The following is a 27,788-nucleotide window of genomic DNA, read 5'->3' on the forward strand; positions in this document are numbered from 1 at the left end:
TCCAGTTGTTCCTTATTTGAGTATTGAGAAAGTCCTTATTTATATTGCAGAATATATATGTTTCTTTCTCCTGTGCAAAAACATTTTCCATCTGGTTCAAGAAGTTATCATTTCGAATTGCTTTGGAGGAAGATGGCCTATAAATGAAACCATCTAGGAATGATTTTGCATTATTTTGAGAAATTTCCACCCAAATACTCTCAATCTCATGTGACTCTAAGTCAAGTCGCCTCTCTGCATTTACATCTTCCCTAATGTATACAAGACCTCCCCCTGATGTCTTTCTGTCCCTGTTTAATGGTTTATTGTAGACTTGACAGTAAATAGATTATCATTGTGGTTAGCATTTAATTTGGTTTCAGTGAGTCCTAAGACATGTATATTATTTTCCTTAGAAGACAACATTAACTTAAGCTGATCTATTTTTCCCACTATACCTTGTACATTTAAGTGACCTATGTTAAAACCTTATGTATTTAGTTTCATATCAATTATATGTATGTCATCATGCAATGGGTACTCAATGAGATTGCCTCCATACTACTTTTATCATTCTGACATCCTATTTCCATATTTAAATGTTCATATATATTAGCATCTTCAAAGTCACATACAGACCCTGAAAATCCATTAACTTTTGCATTTACAATAGTGTCCAATGAATAATTAGAATCAAGAGCCTCATTAGGTACATTTAGATTTTTTATAAGTTAAGTACTCTCATCCTCCTCTTTGCCAGCTTCCTAGAGCATGTATGTATAATACGTTGATTGACATGGTCTTTGTTTATGTCCAAATTTATGGCATCTGAAGCAGTCAGTCTGTTTGCCATGATGGCATACCTGTGTCACATGCTAATAGTTTCTCCACAGTAGAGACAGTACTCTTCATTATAGTGCCTGAAAATGGGGCACATGTTAATATTTCTCAGTAGGTGGGAGGTTCCTTTTGTACTTAAATGAATTTTGTCTTTGTGGTAGAGGCTTAGGTTAACATCCTGGTTCTGAAGAAAGAAAGATGTGTATTGTGGAATGTACTGTAGGCTGATGTCTTCAAATAGGTCAATTATCAGATCATTGATTTTTTTCACCCTGGTGTCCACACAAGGAGGTAGTCCTGATATCATTATAGTACATGTATCTGGGCTGCAATACCTAGCAGCATACAGTAAGCTTTCAAAATCTGTTCTGATTTGATTTAATGACCTTCCATCACTGGCATCATTTCCACCTGCAACTTTTTACATATTGACCTGAAACCACTTGTTCATATTGACTTACAACCAATTGTTAAATACTGACTTGTAACCACTTGTTACATAGTGACCTGCAACCACTTGTTAAATATTGACTTACATAACCACTTGTTCATACTGACTTGCAACCACTTGTTACATACTGACCTGAAACCACTTCTTGCTTACTGACCTAGCTTGTTGCAAGACTGCCATTTTAACTAAGTTAATAAGGCTTTTTTTGTGTTTGTAAAACACATACACCTCCACTGCACACACAGCAGACCCAAAAAGGTATAAAGAAGTTAAATCTGAATCAAAATTTTAAAACTTGATATAATGACATAAAAATCAAATAAGGTTATCTACTGATGTATACAAACATGTCAGTCAATGGTATTTGTCTACCTTAAATAATTTTTCCTAAACTGTGGTCAGAAAAATTTCATTTAAAAAAAGTAAAAGTACAAAAATGTATTTAAAAAGTGAAAAACTGCAGTTAAGTGGATTTTGATTAAAATTATGCTAAATTTAAAAAAGAAAACTTCATAAGAAATTTAAAACTTGTTATACTGACTTGAAAATTTAATCAGGTCTCCTACATATGAATACAAAATAACTGCAAAATTTTATTTGTTTATCTAAAGTTATCTGTGCAAAGAAGGTTTCCATCAAAAAGCATAATAGAAAAAAGTTCAACAATGTGTAAAAAATTAAAAAATGTCAGTAATGGGCTAAAACTCTAATCAGGTCATTTACTCATGTCCATGATAAAGTGTGTATAAAACTTAATAACTTTAAATTCAATAGGTTTTGTGTTATCATGCTAAAATGGAGCAGGTAGACATACAGATTTGTGACTGTACAGATGAATGCATAGTCAGCAGGAATCAAAATGGCTACTTTTGCTGTTTTAGTTGGGACCATCAAAATGTAATGGATTAACAGAAAAACACAAAATGTAAATCAGCATTATTAATGTGTCTGCCATAGCATGCCATTAATGGCTAAATAAATGGTTAATAGAAAGATATGAAAAACACATACTAAGTAAACAAGTTAGGGTAACAAATATAATTTGTTACATTTCGAATGTGAACATGTTGTAAATAATAACCCAATTTAATAAAATATTGTTTCAAAATTTGAATAAATAATTTTAGTTGCTGTGCACATATTCTGAGTTTGTGCTGATGCCGTTAATAAAGCAAATATAAATCAATAAAAGTGTACTGAATGTGAGGTGCAATGAATGATATGATGACGTTCAGAATAAGTAACTTAGTAAAGTTCTTCTAAAATGCTACTTTTATGACGAATTTTTAAAAATATTTTTAATAGTAGCTATGCTATGAAATGTTATTGAATATTTATAATGATTAGCATTAGAATTACAAAACTAAATATAAGAAAATGTAAGCAGCTCAATGTATACTATGTTATTGTACTTATAACCATTTCACAATGATATCTTCAACCCCAATTTTCTAGTAGTATTCATCCCATTATTTTGCAAAGTGTAATTATCTTAAAAAATTTCCATTACATTTGATGACTTCTATTACCAAAATTCTTTAATTTGTTCATTGTGTCTTTTTAAATCAAATATAATTATTAATAAAATATTGCAATTATTAAAAACTATTTTATTCTTTCTGTACAATTACACCCCATGAACACATTTTAATTTTAAAGTTATTGTTTCTAAACAAATATGTATTTAAGCTCATTATCCCCACATACTGAATTTTGCATCATGAGGTAACACTCTTGTTCCAAGCTCTGTTACATCATCCCAATGCATGACAGACCAAAGCTGGTGGAATTACAGAAAAAGGTAATGATGTAGCTTTACAATGACACCATGCAATGCAGAATTTCAACTCATGTTTTAAAAAATACAGCTAGAACAACATATTTTTTAGACCAGATATTTTTGTTAGGCAAGAAAATCGCCAGTCCCAAACCAGACTTTGTGTTTAGATGTTAGAGTTCCTGTCATTAGATTCAAAACAGGCTGGCACAAACAGCACATAGACAAATCTTTGTATAAAGTAGGGCAAGTCTGAGATTTGGAGTAAAAAGGGACCAGGACAAAAAAAATCATGGATTCAATGAGGAAAATTAAACAAAAAAGAATTCCAACTTTTACTCACCTGCTCATGCACAGGTGAAATAGTCAATTGAAAACAACATCTCTTATATACCTAAACATCTGGCAAAACAAAAATCTCTTTGAAACAGAAGTGGTTGGATGCAATTGTAAGTAAAAAAAGAGAATTTGTTTTCTATAGTCTGACTATACATCCCTGTTTGTTTGTACCCCTCTACTGATTTCAATAACAAAACATTTAATGTGATAAAAAGTGCATAGAACTAAGTCAGCTGAATCACTGATTTATAATTTCAAACCTGACTGTGACCAAAATGTCACTAACACTGGCATCCCCTGAATCATTCATGCTTAATGGACTTTCCGTAATAACATGGTGCCATATTACGTACACTATGGGCTAGTTTATTTCCATTAGACAACATAATGACGTAGTTGATCCTATTTGGTAACTGCTGGATAATTCCATAAATTACCATTACGTTGAGAGTTTGGAATTATATTCCTTTGCACACATGAACAGAGAAATTAAACCACTTCTTAAATCCACATGAAAAGCAACTTTGCTATTGTCATTCTTTTCCTTTGCTTAATTTGACATTGTAAATATTGGAAGCAGATGACATGATGTATGTACATCTGTAATCATGCACACACCCCTTTGCTAGAAATGGACTTGTCCAGGAACTGGAAATGGATCTCAAGCATGTCCGTCTATTATATTGAAAACTTTCATTAAGTGTGAAACCCACAGAAGATGACAGTGTTAGGGAAACTCTACTCGCAGTCAAGTTAGGAATTGTAAATCAGTGAATGAATTGACTAAGTTCCTTGCACTTTTGATCATATTAAAGGTTTCCATTATTGAAATGGTAGGGGGGTACAAACAAACAGGGATGTATAGTCAGACTATACCACCTTTTTGGGTGAAAATGAAAATAATCTCCTGGGGACAATGAGTTAAACACAATAAAAATATGCTTCTAAAATTTGATCAAATGCCAATTATGTCCATAAATAGTATTTCCTTGTTAATAAGTGATTTGTCCTTTGCAATTTCTGATTCAAAATAAAAAAAATCAGTAACTTTCCTAATATTTTGACCAAATAGTAATTTAAATTGCCATGTATTTTTATCATTCTGAAGGCTTGCTTTGTGTAAATGATTTACAAAAATGTTCAATATTCTAAATGATTAAAAGGTGGTTAAAAATCTTTATGAGGAAATAAAAATTACAATATTCAATCACACTGGCCACAATCATTGTGAAATTAGATGGGATTAACAACGTTTTCTGCAAATTCAAAGATACTATCCACTACTTTTACCTCTGCTAAATTCAACAGACTCTGTGAAGAAAAAAAATTATTTCTGAAATGGATGAAATATGATGATAATGTGCTCTGACCAATGAGGATAAACGGGTGAAAACACCAAATTCCCCATACAAGTGCAGAAAAAGCATGATTGCCATGGTAACAACTCTGGTATAATGTACAAACCTCATCAACAGGTGCTATACTATTGGATCTCTGCAAAGTTTAAAATCAATTCTGAGGTGCAGAAAATAAAATTACTATATAATTCACTGAAACTAAAGCTTAGTTTTAGAAGAAAAAAGTAGTTTAACAAACATGCAACAAAATGTAGATACACATATTAATTTTTTTAGAAAGATACTAAGGTCAGGTCTCATTCATTAAATGAACAGCTGAACATTCCAGAAATTTTGAAACTTTGATTTCTACTGAAACAACCATTAGGTAAATGAAGCATTTATGTAAATTGAGCTGTATTCAAAGGAAACAAAATTATTGAAGCAGCCTTCACTTTTCAAACAAGAATCAATGTTTTAAAATTATATGCACAAGACTTCCACTGAAGTGATTAATCCAAACCAATTCCTGAAAAGGCAATGTGACACTTGATGGCTTTAAAATCTCAATTCATATGCCTTTTCTTGTCATGTTATATAACAATCAAATTGAAGGACCAACATATTTATTGACTATATTTTCTTTGATGCCAATCTATTTTATAGCTATACTATCATCAAATTAATATCTAAATGCTGGAAGATATTATCACAACTAATTTAAAGAAACTATAAAATTTGAAATATAAAATGTCTGCTGTGTTATAAATAATGTACAAGTGAACAAAAAAGATATCAAATAAGCAAACAAGCCCTGCATGCATATAACAAAGGTTAATAACATGATATCATGCAATTTCCTACATATTTCTTAAGCAATTTTATATCATACGGGTGACTTTGGCTAGTACACTATGATTGCACCCTACAACATATGCCATTTGACTAGAACACTATGATTTCACCCTACAACATATACCATTTGGCTATTACACTGTGATTTCACCCTACAATATATGCCATTTGGCTAGTACACTATATTTCACCCTACAACATATGCCATTTGGCTAGTACACTATATTTCACCCTACAACATATGCCATTTGGCTAGTACACTATATTTCACCCTACAACATATGCCATTTGGCTAGTACACTATGATTGCACCCTACAACATATGCCATTTGGCTAGTACACTATGATTGCACCCTACAACATATGCCATTTGGCCAGTACACTATATTTCACCCTACAACATATATAATCTGTGACTACAATTATCTGAATTTCCTAAATGTTATCATTAATTAACCAAGAAAAAAAAATCGAACCAATATAGTTTAGGCAACAATTAGCTCTAAAACATGTTTTTCTCTGCATAATTTTCCCCACTAAAATGTGATATTTTTACTGTCTGGTTTTGTTATTGCTTCATTTATAGCATATCCTACTGAAAAAATCACGTATTCATGCATCACTGGGGATGTTAACAATGAATGATCTTGTTCCATGCTGATTAATAATTTCTAGCTATTTCACAGTAATCAGTTACGTCATTAGGCTTGAGAGGAAATTAGACTAAATAAAATTCATGTCAATGTGGGATCTGTTTTCTACTGTGTATTAGGTAAAAGAGTTTCTGAATTTATCATGTGTGCTTACCCCTTTCTTCAAATCTTTCTCCTTCTTTTCATCCTTTTCCTTGCCCCCTTTCTTTGGGAATGGAGAAGCAGTACTGTGGTTCAGTATGTTATGGGCAATTTTATTGGCCTCATCACCCAACCCTTGTTTTCTCTTCGTCTGAAGACAGAAAATATAAAAAAATTATGCAAAATGGTTTCTCTAAACTTTGTATAAGATGACTTCAATATTTACATGTTCTAAGTTTTTCTATATATTGTTACATGACGATATTGATCATTACAAGACTTTATATGCCTGGTGATACGACTCTGAAGAACTGTCCCTGGACCAAAATAGTTTTCTGGTATTTATCATCAGACTTATTTCTTCTAAATGCATCCAGATGATTCCAATTTTATTGTATATAGTCTTTTGAAAACTTTAAACTCATTGCACAACATCCTAAGAATAAAATTAGTATACATAATCATAATCATATCACCATCAGGTTATTATCACCATCTTGTACATTCTTATCTGAATAATTATAACATGAGATTGGCAAAATATGTAACAAGAGGACAGCTAAAGAATTGGACATTTTACAATTATACTTCTGCCCTTTACACACCTTTTCATACAGGGCTTGATCTGTGTAGGAATGAACCTTGTATGCTCCTCGGATCCTCTTAACTATAGAATAAACAAATAAAAACAATAATTTTATCCCAATAATAATAATAACAAAACAACAACAATGACTATTTAAAGAAGAAGCTCATTTGGTCAACTGACCAATCTTCCATGAAACCTTCTACAATGACACACACACACACACACACACACAAACATATACATGTTGTTGTTGTTGTTGTTGTAGGGTTTAACACCTTTTTTCAGCACACGATAGGCTATACATGGTGGCCAGTATTAATGGTGGAGGAAGAACCCGTGAAAACCCGGGAAAGAACCACCGACCCACGAGAAGTTACTGGCAAGCTTTCTCACATACCCACATTGGCTGAATCCGAGACTTGAACCCATGCAGACAGAGGTGAGATGGCAGTGATCCGTAACGAAGAGGGCTTTAGACCACTCGGCCACTCGAGGCCCCTAAACATATATATATATATATATATATATATATATATATATATATATATATATATACACAAACACATACATACATATATACATACTGCACAATTTCACAACAAATGCTATTAAAAACTAGCAATTGATCTACTGCTACAATAGAATAGGCACAAAACTCCAAGGATGAGTAAGTACATATAGGATTCATACAAACAGTAGTAGTGACCATGTGTAAAACATTATAGGTGAGTATATGATAACAATGTTATAAAAAGCAGTAGCAATGAATCATACTGTCCTTTTTATTCTTTAAAGCTATGACACAAAACTCTTTAGTACAGCTCTCTCCATTATAATACACTTCACTGTAGCATGATTCCTGATATTGACAAAAATCATACCAACGTATAACAACATGGATTCATATTGTGTGTGATTTGGATTTTTAATGTAGCTTTAACAATTTTCAGTCAAAATGCTACAGTATCTGCAGTGTGGCAGTTAATAATGATGTCTAGTGCTGAGGCATCATGCCACAGACATATGCCATCATGTCCAACCCAGCCACACCATTCTAACACTGGTCCAACCAGTCCTAACACTAACCTCTTAATGCTGAGTGCTTAGCAAGGCAGCTGCTTGTTCCATTTTTTAAAAGTCTTTGTTATGACTCAGCTGGAGTTCAAACCAGTGACCTTCCAAATCTGAGGCAGATGCTCTGACCTCTTAGGCCACTGGAGTGGTCAGTCTTATATTGTCATTTCTTTTTCAAAACATCATTACTGAACAAATGTTAATAGTGCCTGCTATATCATGGTTCTGCATATTATCCTATTCTCAATATACTGTTGTTTAATACATATCATTGTTCTGAATATAACATGGTTTTGTACATAGCGCAGTCAACAGTTATGGACTCTGACTACCATGTAATAATTAGGGAGAGTTGTATCTCATGCAAATAATTTTTTTTGTACAAAATGCATTTGTAGCAGGCAATTAGATCTGGCTCTGTAAAATGTATTTTGACTGGTTCAAACTGTATCACTTTATGTAGAAAACTAAGTTTTAGTTAATAACAACAGAAGGGGACCACTTATGTATTTATGTCCCCTTTTTGTCTACTCTGAAAAATGGTCAAGACAGAGCTTTGTTATTTATTACTGGCGATTCATTATTATTTTTTATAACTATTTGTAATTACACAAATTGAGCTTGATATTTGACAGGATTTGTCAAATCTAACTTAGCATGACTGACAAACAGACTCATCTTAGGCTTCACTGATATCTAGCTGGTCACTCAATTTTCTTGTGAATCTATAAATGACTAAGAGATCTATTGTAAATCTATACATGACTAAGAGATCTATTGTAAATCTATAAATGACTAAGAGATCTATTGTAAATCTATAAATGACTAAGAGATCTATTGTAAATCTATTAACGACTAAGAGATCTATTGTAAATCTATAAATGACTAAGAGATCTATTGTAAATCTATTAACGACTAAGAGATCTATTGTAAATCTATTAACGACTAAGAGATCTATTGTAAATCTATAAATGACTAAGAGATCTATTGTAAATCTATAAATGACTAAGAGATCTATTGTAAATCTATAAATGACTAAGAGATCTATTGTAAATCTATAAATGACTAAGAGATCTATTGTAAATCTATTAACGACTAAGAGATCTATTGTAAATCTATAAATGACTAAGAGATCTATTGTAAATCTATTAATGACTAATAGATCCATTGTAAATCTATTAACGACTAAGAGATCTATTGTGAATCTATTAACGACTAAGAGATCTATTGTAAATCTATTAACGAATAAGAGATCTATTGTAAATCTATTAATGACTAAGAGATCTATTGTGAATCTATTAACGACTAAGAGATCTATTGTAAATCTATTAACGACTAAGAGATCTATTGTGAATCTATTAACGACTAAGAGATCTATTGTAAATCTATTAACGACTAAGAGATCTATTGTGAATCTATTAACGACTAAGAGATCTATTGTAAATCTATTAATGAATAAGAGATCTATTGTAAATCTATTAATGACTAAGAGATCTATTGTAAATCTATTAACGACTAAGATATCTATTGTACACAAACAAAAGTGGGAGTGTCTGAAAATCAGAACCCATAAAAATCACAAGAAGAAACATTCGACAATGGAGTGACAATACATTTTCATCTTTAAATTTAATTGGTGTACAATGTTTTTTTCATTACTTACCACCTGGATAAAGAAGTGGGGCTAGATTGACAAAAGCAACACCATGGAAACCAATAGAACCTTCATCATCCTGTTGAAATAAAGATAAAGGATTAATAAAAAACTAAATTAACAGCAATAGTACACCAAAAGACTTTCATTGCTAAAATATCAAAGTTTAGTAACAGTATGTATGTATGTATGTGTGTATATATATATATATATATATATATATATATATATATATATATATATATATATATATATATATATATATGCATATATATATATGCATATATATATATATATATATATATATATATATATATATATATATATATATATATACACATACATACATACACATATATACATACATACATACATACATACATACATACATACATACTGCATGTATATTCTAGATAGATTTAAGCAAGAGAATTACATTGTAACAAAATATAAGGTGGCAATTTGATCAATAAAGGATACAGTTTAAAAAGTATGACATGAAACAGTCACATATATCTTTTGGAACCAAACTAAGTTCATAGATGATTGTCAATGGCCCAAGAGATTTGTTCAATCAATCTGAATTTTACAAAATGGAAACAGATATATAAATTACTTTTACAACCAGACTTGTAGTATTGTATTAAATATTCACTAGAATAAAGAATGATAAGAACAGGTTGCTCTTAAAGTTAAAATATAACATAAACAAAACTAACTCTTGAAAATTTTTATTTTTCGAATCTAATATAGTAATACCTGACTTGAATGACTGCTGCTTCAGAAGACCATCTGTCATGAAATACCACATTTTTCATGCAAAAATCAATGTTTCATATTATGTGTTAACCTTTTAATTAAACACAACCTGTTGAGAAACCACTTTTTACTGGCAGAAAGTGTGGTCTCTCAAGACAGGTTTTACTGTTTATCAGCTGAGATCATTTAATGGTCTAGTTGCTCATAAAAATAGAATTCTTTAACATATCTTTGAATTTACTGGTGTAAATCAAACGACTTAATACTTAATATTTTGCAAAGTACTATTACTGTATTTATCTACTTATATTATGATGTACACATCTGCAAACTGAATAGACCAAATCTTTCACTGCATACTGCACTCACAGATCAGGGTTAATGTCATTCCTTCTTGGAAAGACTCCAACATGCTGCCACATGATATGAAAGTATATCTAGCTCTGTGATGTTTGTAACTGGATTCAGGTCAGATAAAGTGGGTGTTTTCTGGCACAGCAACACAAGTAGCTTATTTAGGGCTGAGGTACTTGAAGTAAATTGCTTTGCCCATGGAAACACCATGATCAGATAAGTAATCTCATGTAGTGTGTTCTCATGTAGTACAGTACTCCCTCATTGTAACACTATCCATGGAAGCCACAGAGTACCCCACCTTATAGTGAAACTGTCTCATCATGAAGTACATAATACCATAATCCATTGTTATAACACTATAAATGGAAGCCATAGAATATAACCTTGTTTTGAGATTGCCTTATAATGAAGTACATGATACAGTACTCCCTCTTTATAACACTGTCCATGTAAGCCATATAATATACCAACTTATAATGAGATTGCCTTAAAATGATGTACATGATACAGTATTCCCTTGTTATAACACTGTCCATGAGATCCATAGAGTATATACCCTTGTTGTGAGACTGCCATATAATGAAGTACGTGATACAGTACTCTCTCATTATAATGCTGACCATGGAAGCCATAGAGTATACCACCTTACTGTGAGACTTCCTTACAATAAAGTATATTAAATATATAATTTAACTACCAATAAATACAACTGGAAATATGGCATACCTGCCTTATAAAAGAATGATGGGCCTTATAGTAAGTAAGTGCTGTATTTTATATTCATTTTCTTGACATAAGAAAGGAATACAAATAGTAGCTTTAAGTTACTGGAAAAATTATTTGTGTGCTGTATAGATACTTGTGAAAACATAGAGTTTTGCACTAATTAATTAAGAAACACACACAAACACAAAACACATACACACATATAGAAATAATTACTTTAAAAAGAAATTAATGCAAATTGCATGATATTTCAGAATACATGTTTCATCTAATTTGCAAGTAAAGAAACTGTTTGATGCACAAGCTAAAACATCTACTTGTATTAATGGAGTATTCTCTTCCAGGAAGAAAGAACAACAAATTTTATTATTTTTTTTTACAATTTACATTTACCAGTATATTAATTGCTGCTTGAAAAATATGGTACAAGAACCTTAAATTCACTTTATTGTTTTATTTTCTTTGCTTTCTCCTTAAACCTAATGACCATTATATCAAAACATAAGGCTGACAACCATACCGAAGTGAATGTATAAAAAGTGTCTAAAATGTAATCTAACATTTTCAGAATTTCTTTTAATCTGTTGGAGATGACATGTAACAAAATATATCACAAAGATGAATTGATGCTATAACCAGACCATTATTTACATTGATAAACTCATTTAGTATTTTATCCATGTAAAAACTGCATATATAATAATACCACCTGATGTTATGACATCATGTAAGTTGAGGGAAAATTTGTGAGATCCTGATACATTTCTACCAAAAAGAGGTTCCTTCATTTTCAGGATCACTTATTTTATTATAAGCTAATGCAGGAACTTTGCCAACAGAAAATTAATTTAACTATCAATATTCAAAGTGGAATTATTATTTTACACAAACTGATAATTCCTTTCCTTCTTGGCCACAAAATTTTGTTTGTCATAACCTTTTAATAATGGACTGAGTTTTATTACAGCCAAATGCTGAACCCAGCCTACATTTTCAGTCTCCTATGTGGCCAGATAACACAAGATTCCTTTGCACTTGAACTTTGTCAGCTGTGCATCATTTTCAAATTTTCATGTTTCTTAATTGTGGAAAAATTTATCAACAAAACATCACAGGGGCTGTTATGTGAACAAGGACAAAAATGGTATAATTTTCACAAATGACAGCCATAACAGTTTAGAACTGGACAAAAAATCCATGATGACATCAGTTGATCTAGAAAGGGAACAAGCTGTTACATTACATCTTTTGTGTGTGCCAACTGACACATCTTCCCAATATGCAATATGTACATGCTTATAAGCATAATTGCAAACAGCACAGATGCTGACTTGGTGATGCATAATGTACCAGCAGATCTGGGTTCTAGAAGCTTGTTGGGAGTAATAAGGAGAGCAAACAACACAGACCCTAATCTGTGGGCACATTATGCAACAACAAATCATGGTCTATGCTATTTGCAATTTGGCTTGACTTATAAATGAGTATGTACCACATGTAAAACTGCATTCAGCTGGTTTAGTTTTAATATGTTCATTTCTTATATGATTCTATTAGAGATTATGTATGTATGAATGTATGTATGTATGTGAAAGCAAGTATAATTCTATAGGGCAGTGAATGTACATGCATATAACTTGTTATTGATAAAGCAGTGATTGGTTAGGTTAAGTGCTTACTGTACTTTATGGTTAGTGCATAATATATAAATCTGTATACATATAATATTAGACACAAAGGGCATATTCTTTAAATTAACACCAGAAGAAAAACATATTCCTTCTGAAATAAAAACTAATTACAACTTCCATATAGCCATAAAAGTAAGTTTAAAGTACTGTTGCTTAATACATTAAAAAAAGGCAAAAGGTCATCTCTCTCTCTGTTCTACTTTGGCTTCAAACATTTTAAAGTCCACATTTAAAGACATCGAAAGAACGCAAAACAAACTATACTATGCAGGAAATGTAGGACAGCATTATATCACACTGTATTTCTACCTACAAGAATGTTCTGTTGTCTTCCTGTAAGGATAAAATTGTATGCCATTCTCAACACATACCAGTATATAATATTTTATTTTAAAGGTCACTTTTGTTTATATAATACTCCATTTAAAAACTCATTTTAACTTGTACTAAATAAAATCAAAATAATCTAGAATTGTTGGCTGAAAAATTATCATTGAACACCAGATTTGAATACCAGAGTAACTAAAGAGCTGGAGCTCACAAGATACTTCTTTTTCTTTGACACAAGTCATTACTTTTAAGCAGTGTTACATACACCATCTGAGTAGGCCACAGTGACCAAATTTTAATGCATGACTGCTGTTCATATCAAAATGCATCCAAACGGCAAATTTGGTATGATTTGATGTATTGAATAAACATCGAGTTAACAGCCCTGACAGTGCTCAGAAAGTCAGATGGTTTGGTGTATTGAATAAACATCGAGTTACAGCCCTGACAATGCTCAGAAAGTCAGATGATTTGGTGTACTGAATAAACATACAGTTTCAGCCCTGACAGTGCTCAGAAAGTCAGATGATATGGAGTATTGAATAAACATTGAGTTACACCCCTGACAGTGTTCAGAAAGTCAGATAATATGGTGTATTGAATAAACATCGAGTTAACAGCCCTGACAGTGCTCAGAAGGTCAGATGGTTTGGTGTATTGAATAAACATCGAGTTACAGCCCTGACAATGCTCAGAAAGTCAGATGATTTGGTGTACTGAATAAACATACAGTTTCAGCCCTGACAGTGCTCAGAAAGTCAGATGATATGGAGTATTGAATAAACATTGAGTTACACCCCTGACAGTGTTCAGAAAGTCAGATGATATGGTGTATTGAATAAACATTGAGTTACAGCCCTGACAGTGCTCAGAAAGTCAGATGGTTTGGTGTATTGAATAAACATTGAGTTACAGCCTTGACAATGCTCAGAAAGTCAGATGATTTCGTGTACTGAATAAACATACAGTTTCAGCCCTGACAGTGCTCAGAAAGTCAGATGATATGGTGTATTGAATAAACATTGAGTTACAGCCCTGACAGTGTTCAGAAAGTCAGATCATTTGGTGTATCAAATAAACAACAAGTTACAGCTTTGATGGGACATATGGAAGTTAGATGGACACACAGCCATTGATTAATAAGAAACTTTTACTATGATTTTCTGACAATATTGTTTCTGAGAATCCTAATAAATGTACATTATTATTGGATGAGGTTAACAACAACTTCACTTGATCCATCTTTCCACGACTACCCTGAGTGTAAACCCTCACTTAAATTCATAACATCTACACCATTGTTATTATTTAAGGGATTCCAGGAGAAATTAATGGTATTATAACTATGTTTACGATGATCATTGCTACAATTACCGTTCCTGACACTGTACGGAAGATAAGTTTTTCTTTCATTACATTGAGTTTCTAAGTCATGAATGCTACTACATATATTAACAGTTATAAATAAGTTGTTTACTGATAACTGAATTAAAGGTCTAGCCTTATTTGCACAGTTGAGAATATTCTAGAAACAAACTTGTGACCCACATCCTGGTTATCTTATTGTGTCTTAGGTCTTTTTATAAGGTTCTGGTAAATAAAATTATTCATTACTATTTTAAGTTCAGTCTATTGAATCACTTTAAGTTGTGTTCAGATATAATTTGAGAATAATTATTTACATAAATTATTCATTAGAATTAAAATATGCTCATTTACTATTTGGACAAAAACACTATGTTGGGATTATTGTGAACTGTGATGTAATGTGATGTGATTTGGGTTTTTAACGTAGCCTTAGCAATTTTTCAGCCATACTGCTACAATGTCTGCAGTGTGGCAGTTTATAGTGATGTACTGCACTGGGGCATCATGTTGCAGGCACGTAGCATGATGTCCCACCCAGTTACATTATCCTGACACCAGGCCGACCAGTCCTAACACTAACCTCTTAATGCTGAGTGCCAAGCGAGGCAGCTGTTAGTACCATTTTTGTATGTCTTTGGTATGACTTGGCCGGAGATCGAACCCATGACCTCCCACATATGAGGTGGATGCTCTAACCACTAGGCAACTGGAGCAGTTTATTGCGAACTCATTCAAAGACAATCTGGATTATATCACTGTGATATATCAAGACTGTCTGTACATCAACCAACTCAAAAATATTGGTAGATCAACAAATTCAATTATAGAATTCATTCAAAACACTCTATTTGTTTCAATTTGTGATAGAACTTTCAGGATTATTTGGGAGTTAATTCACAATATTTTAAGTTCCTTTTTAAAGTTATACTTTGCATTATAGGATTTTTTTATATTAAAATTTTACCTACCTGGTTGATTTTACTTTTTTTCTGTAGATTAGTTTAAGATCACAGAGTTGTTCAAATATCAAATTTGAAATGATAGTTACACTTGAACATGTACAAATACATAGTAAATTTCCATATTTAGAACATCAAGGAAATCATATATGGCTTGGCAAGGAATGAGTATAACATTTTATGAATAATACTGAATATCATGTGTTTCTTCTGCAGATCCCCCTCCTGTTTATTATCAAGGTAGATGTTAGTATTATTAATAGGAAGAATTTTCTGCCTCATAAAAAATGCTCTGTTTGTAACACTGAGTCAAACAAAACTGCACTGATTCCAATGTTGAAAGTAAAAGAAAAATGTATAAACATTGTTTTAAAGCTGCATTCTTTCCCAAACTGATTTTTCACTAATAGTATAAACATGTTTTTGCAGCATTTAGCATTGTAAAACCATAGTCTTACCTCCAAAATGCTGCCAGAACATGCAGTTAGGTTTTGTTAGTTTTAAGAACCCCCCTTGAGTTGTGGACTGAAAGAAGTGTTATTTATATACAGTGATGATGAGGTTTTCATAAAGATGCAAACTTTCCCTTTACTGTATACATGTACTGTGGTCACATGATTGAATTTATTTTTTATGGGGTCAATTACACTTTTAATGTTTAAGGTCAGACATAAAAGATCTTATAGAGACACTTAGTGACAGGAAATACTCTCTACAGACATATTGCCAACCTAATAGTGACACTTGGACAGTGACAGTATGTTCACCACATATGTCTTTGCTAATCTTATAGTGAAACTTGGGTAGTGACAATATGTACTCTACATATATCTTTGCCAATCTTAAGTGACACTTGGATAGTGACAGTATGTTCTCTACCTATATCTTTGACAATCTTATCATGACACTTGGACAGTGACAATATGTACACTTGGACAGTGACAATATGTTTTCTGCATATTTCTTTGCCAATCTTACAGTGACACTTGGACAGTGACAGTATGTTCTGCGAAAATCACAAAATTATGTCATACCATTATCTCAGTTTTATATTTTTTTATTTATGGTGAGTGAATGCAGCTTTAAAACACAAAGCACTTGCAACTAACTATATTAGTAAATAAATCTGAATAAGAAAATAGTTTTTACAATTGTAACATGTGATATTTATTGAAATTCTAGTAATGTTTAATCTGCCTTAACAAGATTTAAAAGCAAAAGTTATCAAATATTGCACTTCCTTTTAGCAAGCGTGACATTTCTTAAACAATGTAAGACCTGCAAATTTATTATTTAGGAGTTTAAAATACTGACCACTGTTTTACTGAAACATCATAGCTTCTGTACCCATAACATATGAAAGCTTATCATTTACACACCAAGGATACTATATATACTACATCTCTAAAAATGGTATTGGACACTAGGATAAGCTATTTAGCTGCTACCTGAAAACCGTATGGTCCCTTTAGTCCATGGGCATGGTCATGGAACCCATGTTTGAGATGTAAGTAATTTGTATATTAATGTAATTCTCGATAATGCTAATATGGCTTATAATGTGGAACAGGAATATCATTAGAGTAAGGGACCACTGTGCTTATACTGACCAAAAGAATCATTTAAAAAATATCTGCCATAAATAGTCAGAAATTGGAGTGACATTAAAAACCTGCAATAAACATAGTAATGGTATTCATTTCAACATAGTGGACAATAAGTGCTGCATGACTGTCTATAAAAAATTATAATCAATTATCTATCACCGAGTTTTTGAAAAACGTAAAATTTAATCTTTTTTTGTAAATTAAAAACATTATACTGGGAAAGAAGCAAAAAATGAAACAGTTTAAGTTATTGTTTATAAAACAAAGGTTTTAGGTCACAGCAGTTCCTGTCCTAATAATATCACATGTCACTTTGACATAAATTGATTTGGGATTCAAGTGACAATTTTGATTAGCAGGACTGACAATGAAATGACAATGTTCAATTCCTGCTTTACGGTGTTGATTAGTACCCTTACACTTAGCATAAAGACTTTCTGTGTTCACTCTGAAGGAGAGAAAAAATAGATAAAGAGTTCCATGTTGTATGAGAGATTCATCAGGAACAAACCTGGATGGCTCCTCCTTCTGAAGCTTTGGTATTCGACTATGTAAAAAGAATGTTACAGTCACTGTGAGATTGGTGTTATTAGTTTGTATACATGTACTGGCATCAGGCAGTTAGGCCATGTGTTCAAAGAAATGAAACTTACAAGGTTTATGGCTGAGAAGCTGACACTAAGTACCATATATACTCACTTATACCTTGAGTCCAACTGCAAACTGCACAGATCAGGTTCTGTGCAGTTTGTTGGGAGTAATCAGTAGAACAAACAACACAGACCCTGGTCAGCAGGTACATTATGCCATGGAAAATCTGGATGTATTTTGTTTGCGGTTTGACTCAATTAACAAGTGAGTATGTATGGTATGCTATTTAACACTATCCTTGGGACATGAACCACTTAATCTGGGAGAAGGTAGGGTCAGGTGGTAGTGTTTGTAACATGAAATTCTGGCCCTATATTTGCAAACAATAAAATTGTGCTCTAATCTACTAACTTATTTTTTAAATCTGAAATTCCCATACTTATCAGGTGAAGAAAAGGTCCATTTCCTTTAATATGGACAGTAAAAATGTCCCATAAATATTCAAAAAAGACCTGTTGACTCCTAACCTCTCACAAGTCTGGTGTCTGTTTACATTACAATATACAAGTACTGTAGTTATAAAAAGTTCAGTGACTTTTGCAGTTAATAGGCACCTTATGAATTTGAGTTTTAATACTAATATCTAGGAAGTACCACTGGTACCAGTATACTAGCCATGTAATTTCTTGTAATTATGCAAATACCTGTAATAGATATTATGTTATTTCAGAATGTATTGACTCACTGCAGGACAGAGTGGCAATAATTTTCTTTGTTTTTGTTTACTTTTTCTTTAATCAGGACCATTTCCTAAGTACAGCAAATTACTACAGTGCTCGTTCAAAAGAGATGATCAACATTTCCAAAGCACAGTGAATTACTACACTGCTAGTCAAAACAAATGATCAATATCTCCTAGGAGCTCAGTGAATTACTACACTGCTAGTTTAAAAGGGATGACCAATATACTATCTTGTAAAATACCAACAAAAAAAATAATAAAATCTTGTTTCTTTTAGGCATGTGATGATTATTGTTACAGAGATGTACAAATTTAATTAAATATATTGTGGAAAGACCTGGCCCTACCTGGACTGAAACAGAAGACAAATGCAGTGAGATATGAAAAATATACAAGAAAGAACACATCAATATATAGAAAAAGAACACATCAATATATGGAAAGCTGTGCATTTCTTTGATTTAGAGTCTAAACTGAATTTAGCATGTGTTTACATACTGGAAATAAAAGTACAGATCCCTCTTGCCACACAAATTATAGAAGAATAGATTTTAAACATTTACACTACTAAAACTGTTTTGCTTCAGAAGCAAACTTTAAGAATGAACAGAATGTGAATAACTTTTTGGTTTCTTGTTAACATATTGTGTAAACTATATATATGGAGACCATTATAAGTTTTTCTGTGTCAATAGGGATCCTTCATTATGTCTGTGTGATAGCATATGAATATAATAAATATATGAATATTGAATAGTTATTTTTGATTTACCAAATATTGCTGGAAAATTAGAATAGAGTAATCACAAAATAAAAAATATCCACATTTTGAAATTGTAAAAAAACAAAATCTGTAAAGTGAAAAATATATAATTTATCATATTCTATACTTGCATTATTCAATCTCTGAATTTAGCATGGTTTTCAATACCATGCTTATTTGCTCCTGCATCCAGCTCAGAACACCTTAAACCCAGATCTTCTATTATAATGCACCTGCAGTCCCATGTTAAACTGTTTATTAAATTTCAAATTAGCTATGTAAACCCTTAACTGGATGTGGATTATTTAACATAGAGCTGATCTAGACCAATAATTTTTACTCTTGGTAAACGTTGCAATGTTCACACTTGAGACTAGGATGCAGAGCTAGGTCAATAATATTTACACTTGAGACTAGGATGCAGAGCTAGGTCAATAATATTTACACCTGAGACTAGGATGCGGAGCTAGGTCAATAATATTTACACCTGAGACTAGGATGCAGAGCTAGGTCAATAATATTTACACTTGAGACTAGGATGCAGAGCTAGGTCAATAATATTTACACTTGAGACTAGGATGCAGAGCTAGGTCAATAATATTTACACTTGAGACTAGGATGCAGAGCTAGGTCAATAATATTTACACTTGAGACTAGGATGCGGAGCTAGGTCAATAATATTTACACTTGAGACTAGGATGTGGAGCTAGGTCAATAATATTTACACTTGAGACTAGGATGCAGAGCTAGGTCAATAATATTTACACTTGAGACTAGGATGCAGAGCTAGGTCAATAATATTTACACTTGAGACTAGGATGCAGAGCTAGGTCAATAATATTTACACTTGAGACTAGGATGCGGAGCTAGGTCCATAATATTTACACTTGAGATTAGGATGAAGAGCTAGGTCAATAATATTTACACTTGAGACTAGGATGTAGAGCTAGGTCAATAATATTTACACTTGAGACTAGGATGCGGAGCTAGGTCCATAATATTTACACTTGAGACTAGGATGTAGAGCTAGGTCAATAATATTTACACTTGAGACTAGGATGCGGAGCTAGGTCAATAATATTTACACTTAGACTTGGATGAAGAGCTAGGTCAACAATGTTCACACTCAGACTTGGATGAAGAGCTAGGTCAACAATGTTCACACTTAGACTTGGATGAAGAGCTAGGACAACAATGTTCACACTTAAGACTTGGATGAAGAGCTAGGTCAATAATATTCACACTTAGACCTGGTTGAAGAGATAGGTCAACAATGTTCACACTTAGACTTGGATAAAGAGCTAGGTCAACAATGTTCACACTTAGACTTGGATGAAGAGCTAGGTCAGTAATATTCACACTTAGACCTGGTTGAAGAGATAGGTCAACAATGTTCACACTTAGACTTGGATAAAGAGCTAGGACAACAATGTTCACACTTAGACTTGGATGAAGAGCTAGGTCAATAATATTCACACTTAGACCTGGTTGAAGAGATAGGTCAACAATGTTCACACTTAGACTTGGATGAAGAGCTAGGTCAATAATGTTCACACTTAGACTTGGATGAAGAGCTAGGTCAATAATATTCACACTTAGATCTGGTTGAAGAGATAGGTCAACAATGTTCACACTTAGACTTGGATGAGGAGCTAGGTCAACAATGTTCACACTTGAAACTAGGATGCAGAGCTAGGTCAATAATATTCATACTTAGACTTGGATGAAGAGCTAGGTCAACAATCTTCACACTTGAGACTTGAATGCAGAGCCAGGTCAACAATCTTCACACATGAGATTAGGATGCTGAGCTAGCTGGTTAATAATATTCACACCTAGACTTGGATGTAGAGCTAAGTCAACAATGTTCACACTTGAGACCTGGAAGCAGATCTTGGTCAGGATGTTCACACCTGGATACATATCTAGGTTGACACTGTTCACACTTGGGTGCAGATCTAGGTCAACACAGTTTACACTTGGGTGCAGCACTAGGCCCTTCCTCATGCACGTCATAAAACTTTGCTAACAGATGCACCCCATGATGATGTTCTAGTTTAACTCATTAACCCCTAGTGCCGTGTTTACGTGGCAGGACATAGTAACCTACTGCTGAGCTCTGTAGCATCAAGGTCATGTACAACACACTACAGTGGGTGGTATTATTGAAAGGTAGACAGATGTAGCTCTACAATAATACCAAATAATCTGTACATTCTAGTTGCGCTACAAAATACAGAGAGAAAAACCAGATTTTTTGGGATTGTTTTTTCCACCCAAAATTTGCCCGTGGTCGGAATCTGATTTTGTTTCCATATTTTAGACTTTTTGGCCTTAAATCTAAGGCAGACCAGTCTGAACTGCACACAGACTGGTAAACATGAAAAATGATGTTTCTAACACAACTAAGCGTTAGGCTAATGGAAAATCTCTTGAAAGTTGATGTATTATGATATATTCAGAAATAGTCCCCAAAATGTGTTTCCTACTTGCATTTAAGGCGAAAATGACAAAAACCACCAGGGTTTAATGAGTTAAAAGGTCTTTTTCTAAAAGTGTGCTTTGAATAGAAAAATCTGACAGTATTTTAAGGATCTAACCCTTTTTGCATTTATCTTTGTCTTATATGTTTTTTTTTTATACTTAAACTTACCCTGCATTATACAGACAGGATTTGTACTGATGTGCTCTTAAACCCAACACACCCCCACCCCCACACATATATATATATATGTGTGTGTGTGTGTGTGTGCATATATATATATATATATATATATATAGACAATGATGTTTCATTATCATGGAGATAAGTCACTCAACAAAGATATAATTTGCAAATTTTACACAAGACCAGTAATACAAACTTCATCCCATCTTTTTGAGAATTTAGAAGAATTATAGCAATCACTGATGGTAGCATTTCATAAATCTTATTGTCTTTATTTCCGAACTATTTCTGAACCATTCTGCTTGAAACAGGAATGTAATGAAAGCAGGATAGAGTATTGAACTATAAAAACATCTAAGAAGATTTGATTGTTTAATATTTCAATATTTAGTTTGATAACTTGCATCAACCATATATAATATTACAAGATTTAAAAGTGTATAAGACTGGTGTGTTTCAAATACAACTATAGATTGTCAACATAGTTCTAAACAAATACATTGTAAATGTAAATAAACTAGGCTAGACCCTCTTGTCAAAAAGCTATTAGGGGAAAAATTAAGATACCTAAATAATACATTTGTGCTTAAATTGTGTCACAAATTAAAATGTGTACCTAATGGAACTCTATTTGCTTTAGTCTGAATTGAAAAAAAGTTTTTGATGAGAGCAATGTGACTGACATGTACATTTGTAAAACAATAAAGACAATGTATTTGTATGCCATTAGAAGAGGTTTAAATTAAACAGGCACATTTTATTATAAGATGTAGTGACAAATACATGTAATATATTTTTATGTATATTGTACATAAAGTTTGGAACAGAAAAGAACTAGATCTACTGTAACATAGTGCAATGCCAGTATATCAAGGTCTACACTATTTGTTCTACCCATGCTTTCAGCAAAGGCATAGACCTGATCTCCTGATATGTTTCAACAGCAGATCTAGGCCAGTGAAGTTTCAAGAGGGGTGCATAGTTTAAATGGTTGAATGCAGTAATTTTCTGGAAGATCAAGTTCTCGCAGTTCTGTTTAATAGTCAACACAAACTAGCATGAACTATCAGCAACAACGAGGAAGCCTGAAGCCTGGTGTGAATTGGAAGTCCTCACTGATGGAGTGACCTAGGAAGCCTGGTGTGAATTGGAAGTCATCAGTAATGGGGTGACCTAGGAAGCCTCATAAATGCGAATTGGAAGTCCTCAGCAATGGAGTGACCTAGGAAGTCTGGTGTGAATTGGAAGTCCTCAGCAATGGAGTGACCTAGGAAACCTCATAAATGCAATGGAGTAACCTAGGAAGTCTGGTGTGAATTGGAAGTCATCAGCAATGGAGTGACCTAATCATATTTTTGATACATGATATGATGAATATAATGATGTACACAGACAAAGCTTTCTAAACAATAAACTAATATCATAGCACCATTACATCTGTTAATGTTACTAGTACAGTTCCCACACTATTAATTTACTAATATCATATAACAAACATGAAAAACACACTATTGGTGACAAATTTTAGGGCTATGTCCCCTGCTACTGTTGATAACATATGGATCATGGCAACCATCTTGTCAGTTGATTGATGAGAAAGTTTTGGTGTGCAACAGCCCTACATCTTAACATGTATCTAAAATCAAGATACATTCTTATCAGATTAAGCCTTTCAAACTCCAGTGTTCCATTCAAACTCCAGTGATCCATTCAAACTCCGATGATTCATTCAAACTCCAGTGTTCCATTCAAACTCCAGTGTTCCATTCAAACTCCAATGATCCATTCAAACTCCAATGATCCATTCAAACTCCAGTGTTCCATTCAAACTCCAGTGATCCATTCAAACTCCGATGATTCATTCAAACTCCAGTGTTCCATTCAAACTCCAGTGATCCATTCAAACTCCAATGATTCATTCAAACTCCAGTGATCCATTCAAACTCCAGTGATCCATTCCAACTCCAATGATCCATTCAAACTCCAATGATTCATTCAAACTCCAGTGTTCCATTTAAACTCCAGTGATCCATTCAAACTCCAGTGATCCATTCCAACTCCAGTGATCTATTCAAACTCCAATGATCCATTCAAACTCCAATGATTCATTCAGACTCCAGTGATCCATTCAAACTCCAGTGATCCATTCCAACTCCAATGGTCCATTCAAACTCCAGTGTTCCATTCAAACTCCAGTGATCCACTCCAAATCCAGTCCAATGACTCATTGTTTTTAAACAATAAACTGCCTAGGTCTTTGAATTTTGGACTCTTAATGTCTGCTAATTAGGAGACTTATTCTGATGACCCTGATCTGACTTCATATTACAGACAATATATCTTACTCATCTGCTTGTTGAGGTATGCCTATTATATAAGTTCACAACATTACAGGTATGCAAAGACAGATGGTGCATCTAGTGGCTGTGAGAACCAGGTTTATGTCTATTGGTGGATGAAAACAATCACATGAGAAGAAGGAGCCAATGATAAATTTTCATCTTCAAAGTTAACCATTCATAATATCTATAAAAAAAACATGTTCATTGAGAAATGCAATCTTGATTGTATTTTTGTGTACGGAGACTGGTCTAAATGAGAAAGTAAAACAATCCCAAGATTTGAAATATTATAAATTAAAAGAAAATTCCTTTTTAGTATGAAACCAAAATATACTGCTGAATTTTTAAAATTTAATTTATTACAGTGGTTGCTCTTCTTTCTTTTTTTGTTACTGTTATTATAATTTTAATATGATAGAAATTGAACAATTTTTACTTGAAAATTATGCTGGTATTAAAGCTAGAGATCTTCTGTAGGATTGTTAACTTACACTCTACTATTCAACAATTCTCAAACACAGAAAAGTAAGAAAAAAGAATAACAGCAAAAACCAAACTATTTTTAACAAATAAAACAAAACAAAAGAGAAGACAGTTGACATTATGTGCATCATGTTAAACCTTGATCAGTGGATATTGCTAGATCAAGAAAAACAACAAGTACAAAGCACAATACACTAGATACATTTCCTATCAGACAACAAACCTTCTGTCTCCAAAAATAGGCAAGGAGGATAAGACATGGAAAAATAAGGACACACATAAAGAAAACTGTTCTGTGGCTTTGACATGTCAAAATGTTCAAAACAGCACAAATTAGAACATAATTACAACAATTATTGACAACTCATTATCAAGTCAAAAGTTAATCACTTAATCAGAATGAAAATTTTAATTAGTTAGCATGCAGGGGATTTCACTGAAAGCAATAGTTACTGAATAAAGCAAGGCATAAATGGTGAAAAACAATAACATATACTCTGATCTAAATTTAGCCACTGAAAGCATGATAAATTACTGAAATGACAGTACATATTGGTTAGCAGAAAAAAATTAATTTTCTACAATAATACTTTCACAAATTTATTTCACATGTATCATACAAAACTCTGTGTGTCTGTATGTCTGTCTGTGTGTACAATAAGATAGATCATTTTGCTTGGTAAACATGTTTATGTGACCTTTAGATCTTGCTGACGAATTTGATGGGTTTTGAATTCAAGTCATTGCTTACCTCTTTTGGAAAACCAGGTCACCTGATTTCTGATTGGTTGGATGTTAAAGGACCTGACCTTGTTGACAAGTGAGAATATTTTGGAAATGAACTTTTGATTCTCATCATGGTTCTGAAATTGTGTCTTAGTTTCTTCTACAGAGTAGTGAGTAACATAATTAATTATTCCTCTCTTAAACATCAGACTTAATAGAATCAACTTTAGTTGTGTTCAGTTATAATATGAGAGGATTTATTTATTTCAATTATTCACTGAAATGAGAAGGAGCTCATAAACATTAGGACTAAGTAACTATTCTGGAATTACTGTGAGCTTATTAAAAAATATTTTGGATTAAATCATTGTGACATATCAAGACTGTTGGTATATCAGCACTATTCAAGGTGACTGACACATCAGCACAATAAATTAGACTTCATTTGGAATACCACTAGAACTCATTTGGAATATTCTATACTTCTGGACTTGTGAGAGAGCTTTTAGGACTATTTGGGATTTAATTCACACTACTGCAAGTTATTGTTAATACTTCACTTTGCATTCAAAAGAAGAAAATAAATTCTTTGAATTATATATATATACATATACATGTGTGCGTGTGTGTGTAAGTTGGATACTTAATCAAACAGTATTCTTACAATATCTTTCAGCTTCTTACCTTTTTCCCCTTCCCACTGGCTGGCTGGGGCAATCTCATAACTTCTACTGGCCAGTATCGACACTTGGCAATCTTGTCTTGGAAACTGAAGACAAAATTCATTTTAAAAAGTATAAACTCTTGACATGTGCATAAATATTCACATCAAGGAAAATATTCTTTTCAAACAAAGAGCTCTTGATTTATAAATGCTGAAACAAAAAGTTGGTGTTACTAAGACTCAAAAATAGATGTTTCTTTAATCAAAGTTATATAAATACCACTGAAAGTGATTTGTACCTTTGCCTTTTTATCAGAACACTATTTCTGTTTATTAATCATATCACAATTTAGTACAGTAATTTCAATGGGCAATTTAAAATGCAGTATAAATTATGAAACACTATTAAAAATAAAATCATGTACACAGTTTGATATGTAAAAAAAAGGAAAACAATTTATGAAAAACCCTGATAATGTGAATTAATTTATTATTGTGGGCATTAATTTTTATGTTTATTTGGACAAATTAGTTTTTTCTGTTGGCATTTGTATTTGAAGATTGCTAAATAGGTCTTTTTGTTTTGAAGGTAAAAATAAATTCTTTGCATTTTTTAATCTGTGGTTTGAAGCAACCATGAAATCCATGAAAACTTGTACTCCATGAAAACTGGTACACATAAAATAATAATTAATTTACAGTAAAATGAAATAAATTTGCTGGTCCTCTTAATTTCATATTATGTGGATTATACATGAATTTTACCTTAAGTGGATTATACATGAGATTCATATTATGTGGATTATACATGAATTTCACCTTAAGTGGATTATACATGAGCTTCATATTATGTGGATTATCCATGAATTTCACCTTAAGTGGATTATACATGAGCTTCACATTATGTGGATTATACATGAATTTCACCTTAAGTGGATTATACATGAGCTTCACATTATGTGGATTATACATGAATTTCACCTTAAGTGGATTATACATGAATTTCACCTTAAGTGGATTATACATGAGCTTCACATTATGTGGATTATACATGAATTTCACCTTAAGTGGATTATACATGAGCTTCACATTATGTGGATTATATGTTTCCACTTCACTCTTTAACCTGTGTTACTTCCCTAAAATTATCAATTGTTTAGATCAAATGCAACAGATTACAGTATGGTGAAAATGTAGTTTTAGATTGCAAATTGGGAATTAGTCATTGAACTTATTTTTTTTCCTTATAATGTGAAGCTACATACCTTGATTTTATAATGGGGTAAAAATTAACAGTTCTTCATTTTTGGACCTTCGATGTCA

At 32.5% G+C, this 27,788-nt stretch overlaps 1 protein-coding gene across 8 annotated transcripts in view; it reads right to left on the reverse strand.

Moving 5' to 3' along the window:
- The window catches only part of LOC149805326 (cilia- and flagella-associated protein 70-like), a 106,033-nt gene that overhangs the window by 48,640 nt on the left and 29,605 nt on the right, over window positions 1–27,788 (reverse strand). For 4 of the 8 annotated variants that reach the window (XM_089949238.1, XM_089949240.1, XM_089949234.1 and 1 more), the window contains exons 9-14: window positions 26,486–26,570; window positions 17,998–18,033; window positions 9,699–9,768; window positions 6,978–7,039; window positions 6,386–6,523; window positions 4,851–4,880 (exon numbers count right to left, since the gene is read on the reverse strand). In XM_089949238.1, the coding sequence (XP_089805364.1) occupies window positions 4,851–4,880; window positions 6,386–6,523; window positions 6,978–7,039; window positions 9,699–9,768; window positions 17,998–18,033; window positions 26,486–26,570 (421 nt within the window). Of the gene's footprint in view, window positions 1–4,676; window positions 4,698–4,850; window positions 4,881–6,385; window positions 6,524–6,977; window positions 7,040–9,698; window positions 9,769–17,997; window positions 18,034–26,485; window positions 26,571–27,788 lie in introns of all 8 variants that reach the window. The other 4 variants (XM_089949239.1, XM_089949236.1, XM_089949237.1 and 1 more) reach the window with 3 other exon arrangements.

This window comes from Sinohyriopsis cumingii, chromosome 2 (genome assembly GCF_028554795.1).
Source record: "Sinohyriopsis cumingii isolate HCF-2022 chromosome 2, ASM2855479v2, whole genome shotgun sequence".
NCBI lineage: Eukaryota > Metazoa > Mollusca > Bivalvia > Unionida > Unionidae > Sinohyriopsis > Sinohyriopsis cumingii.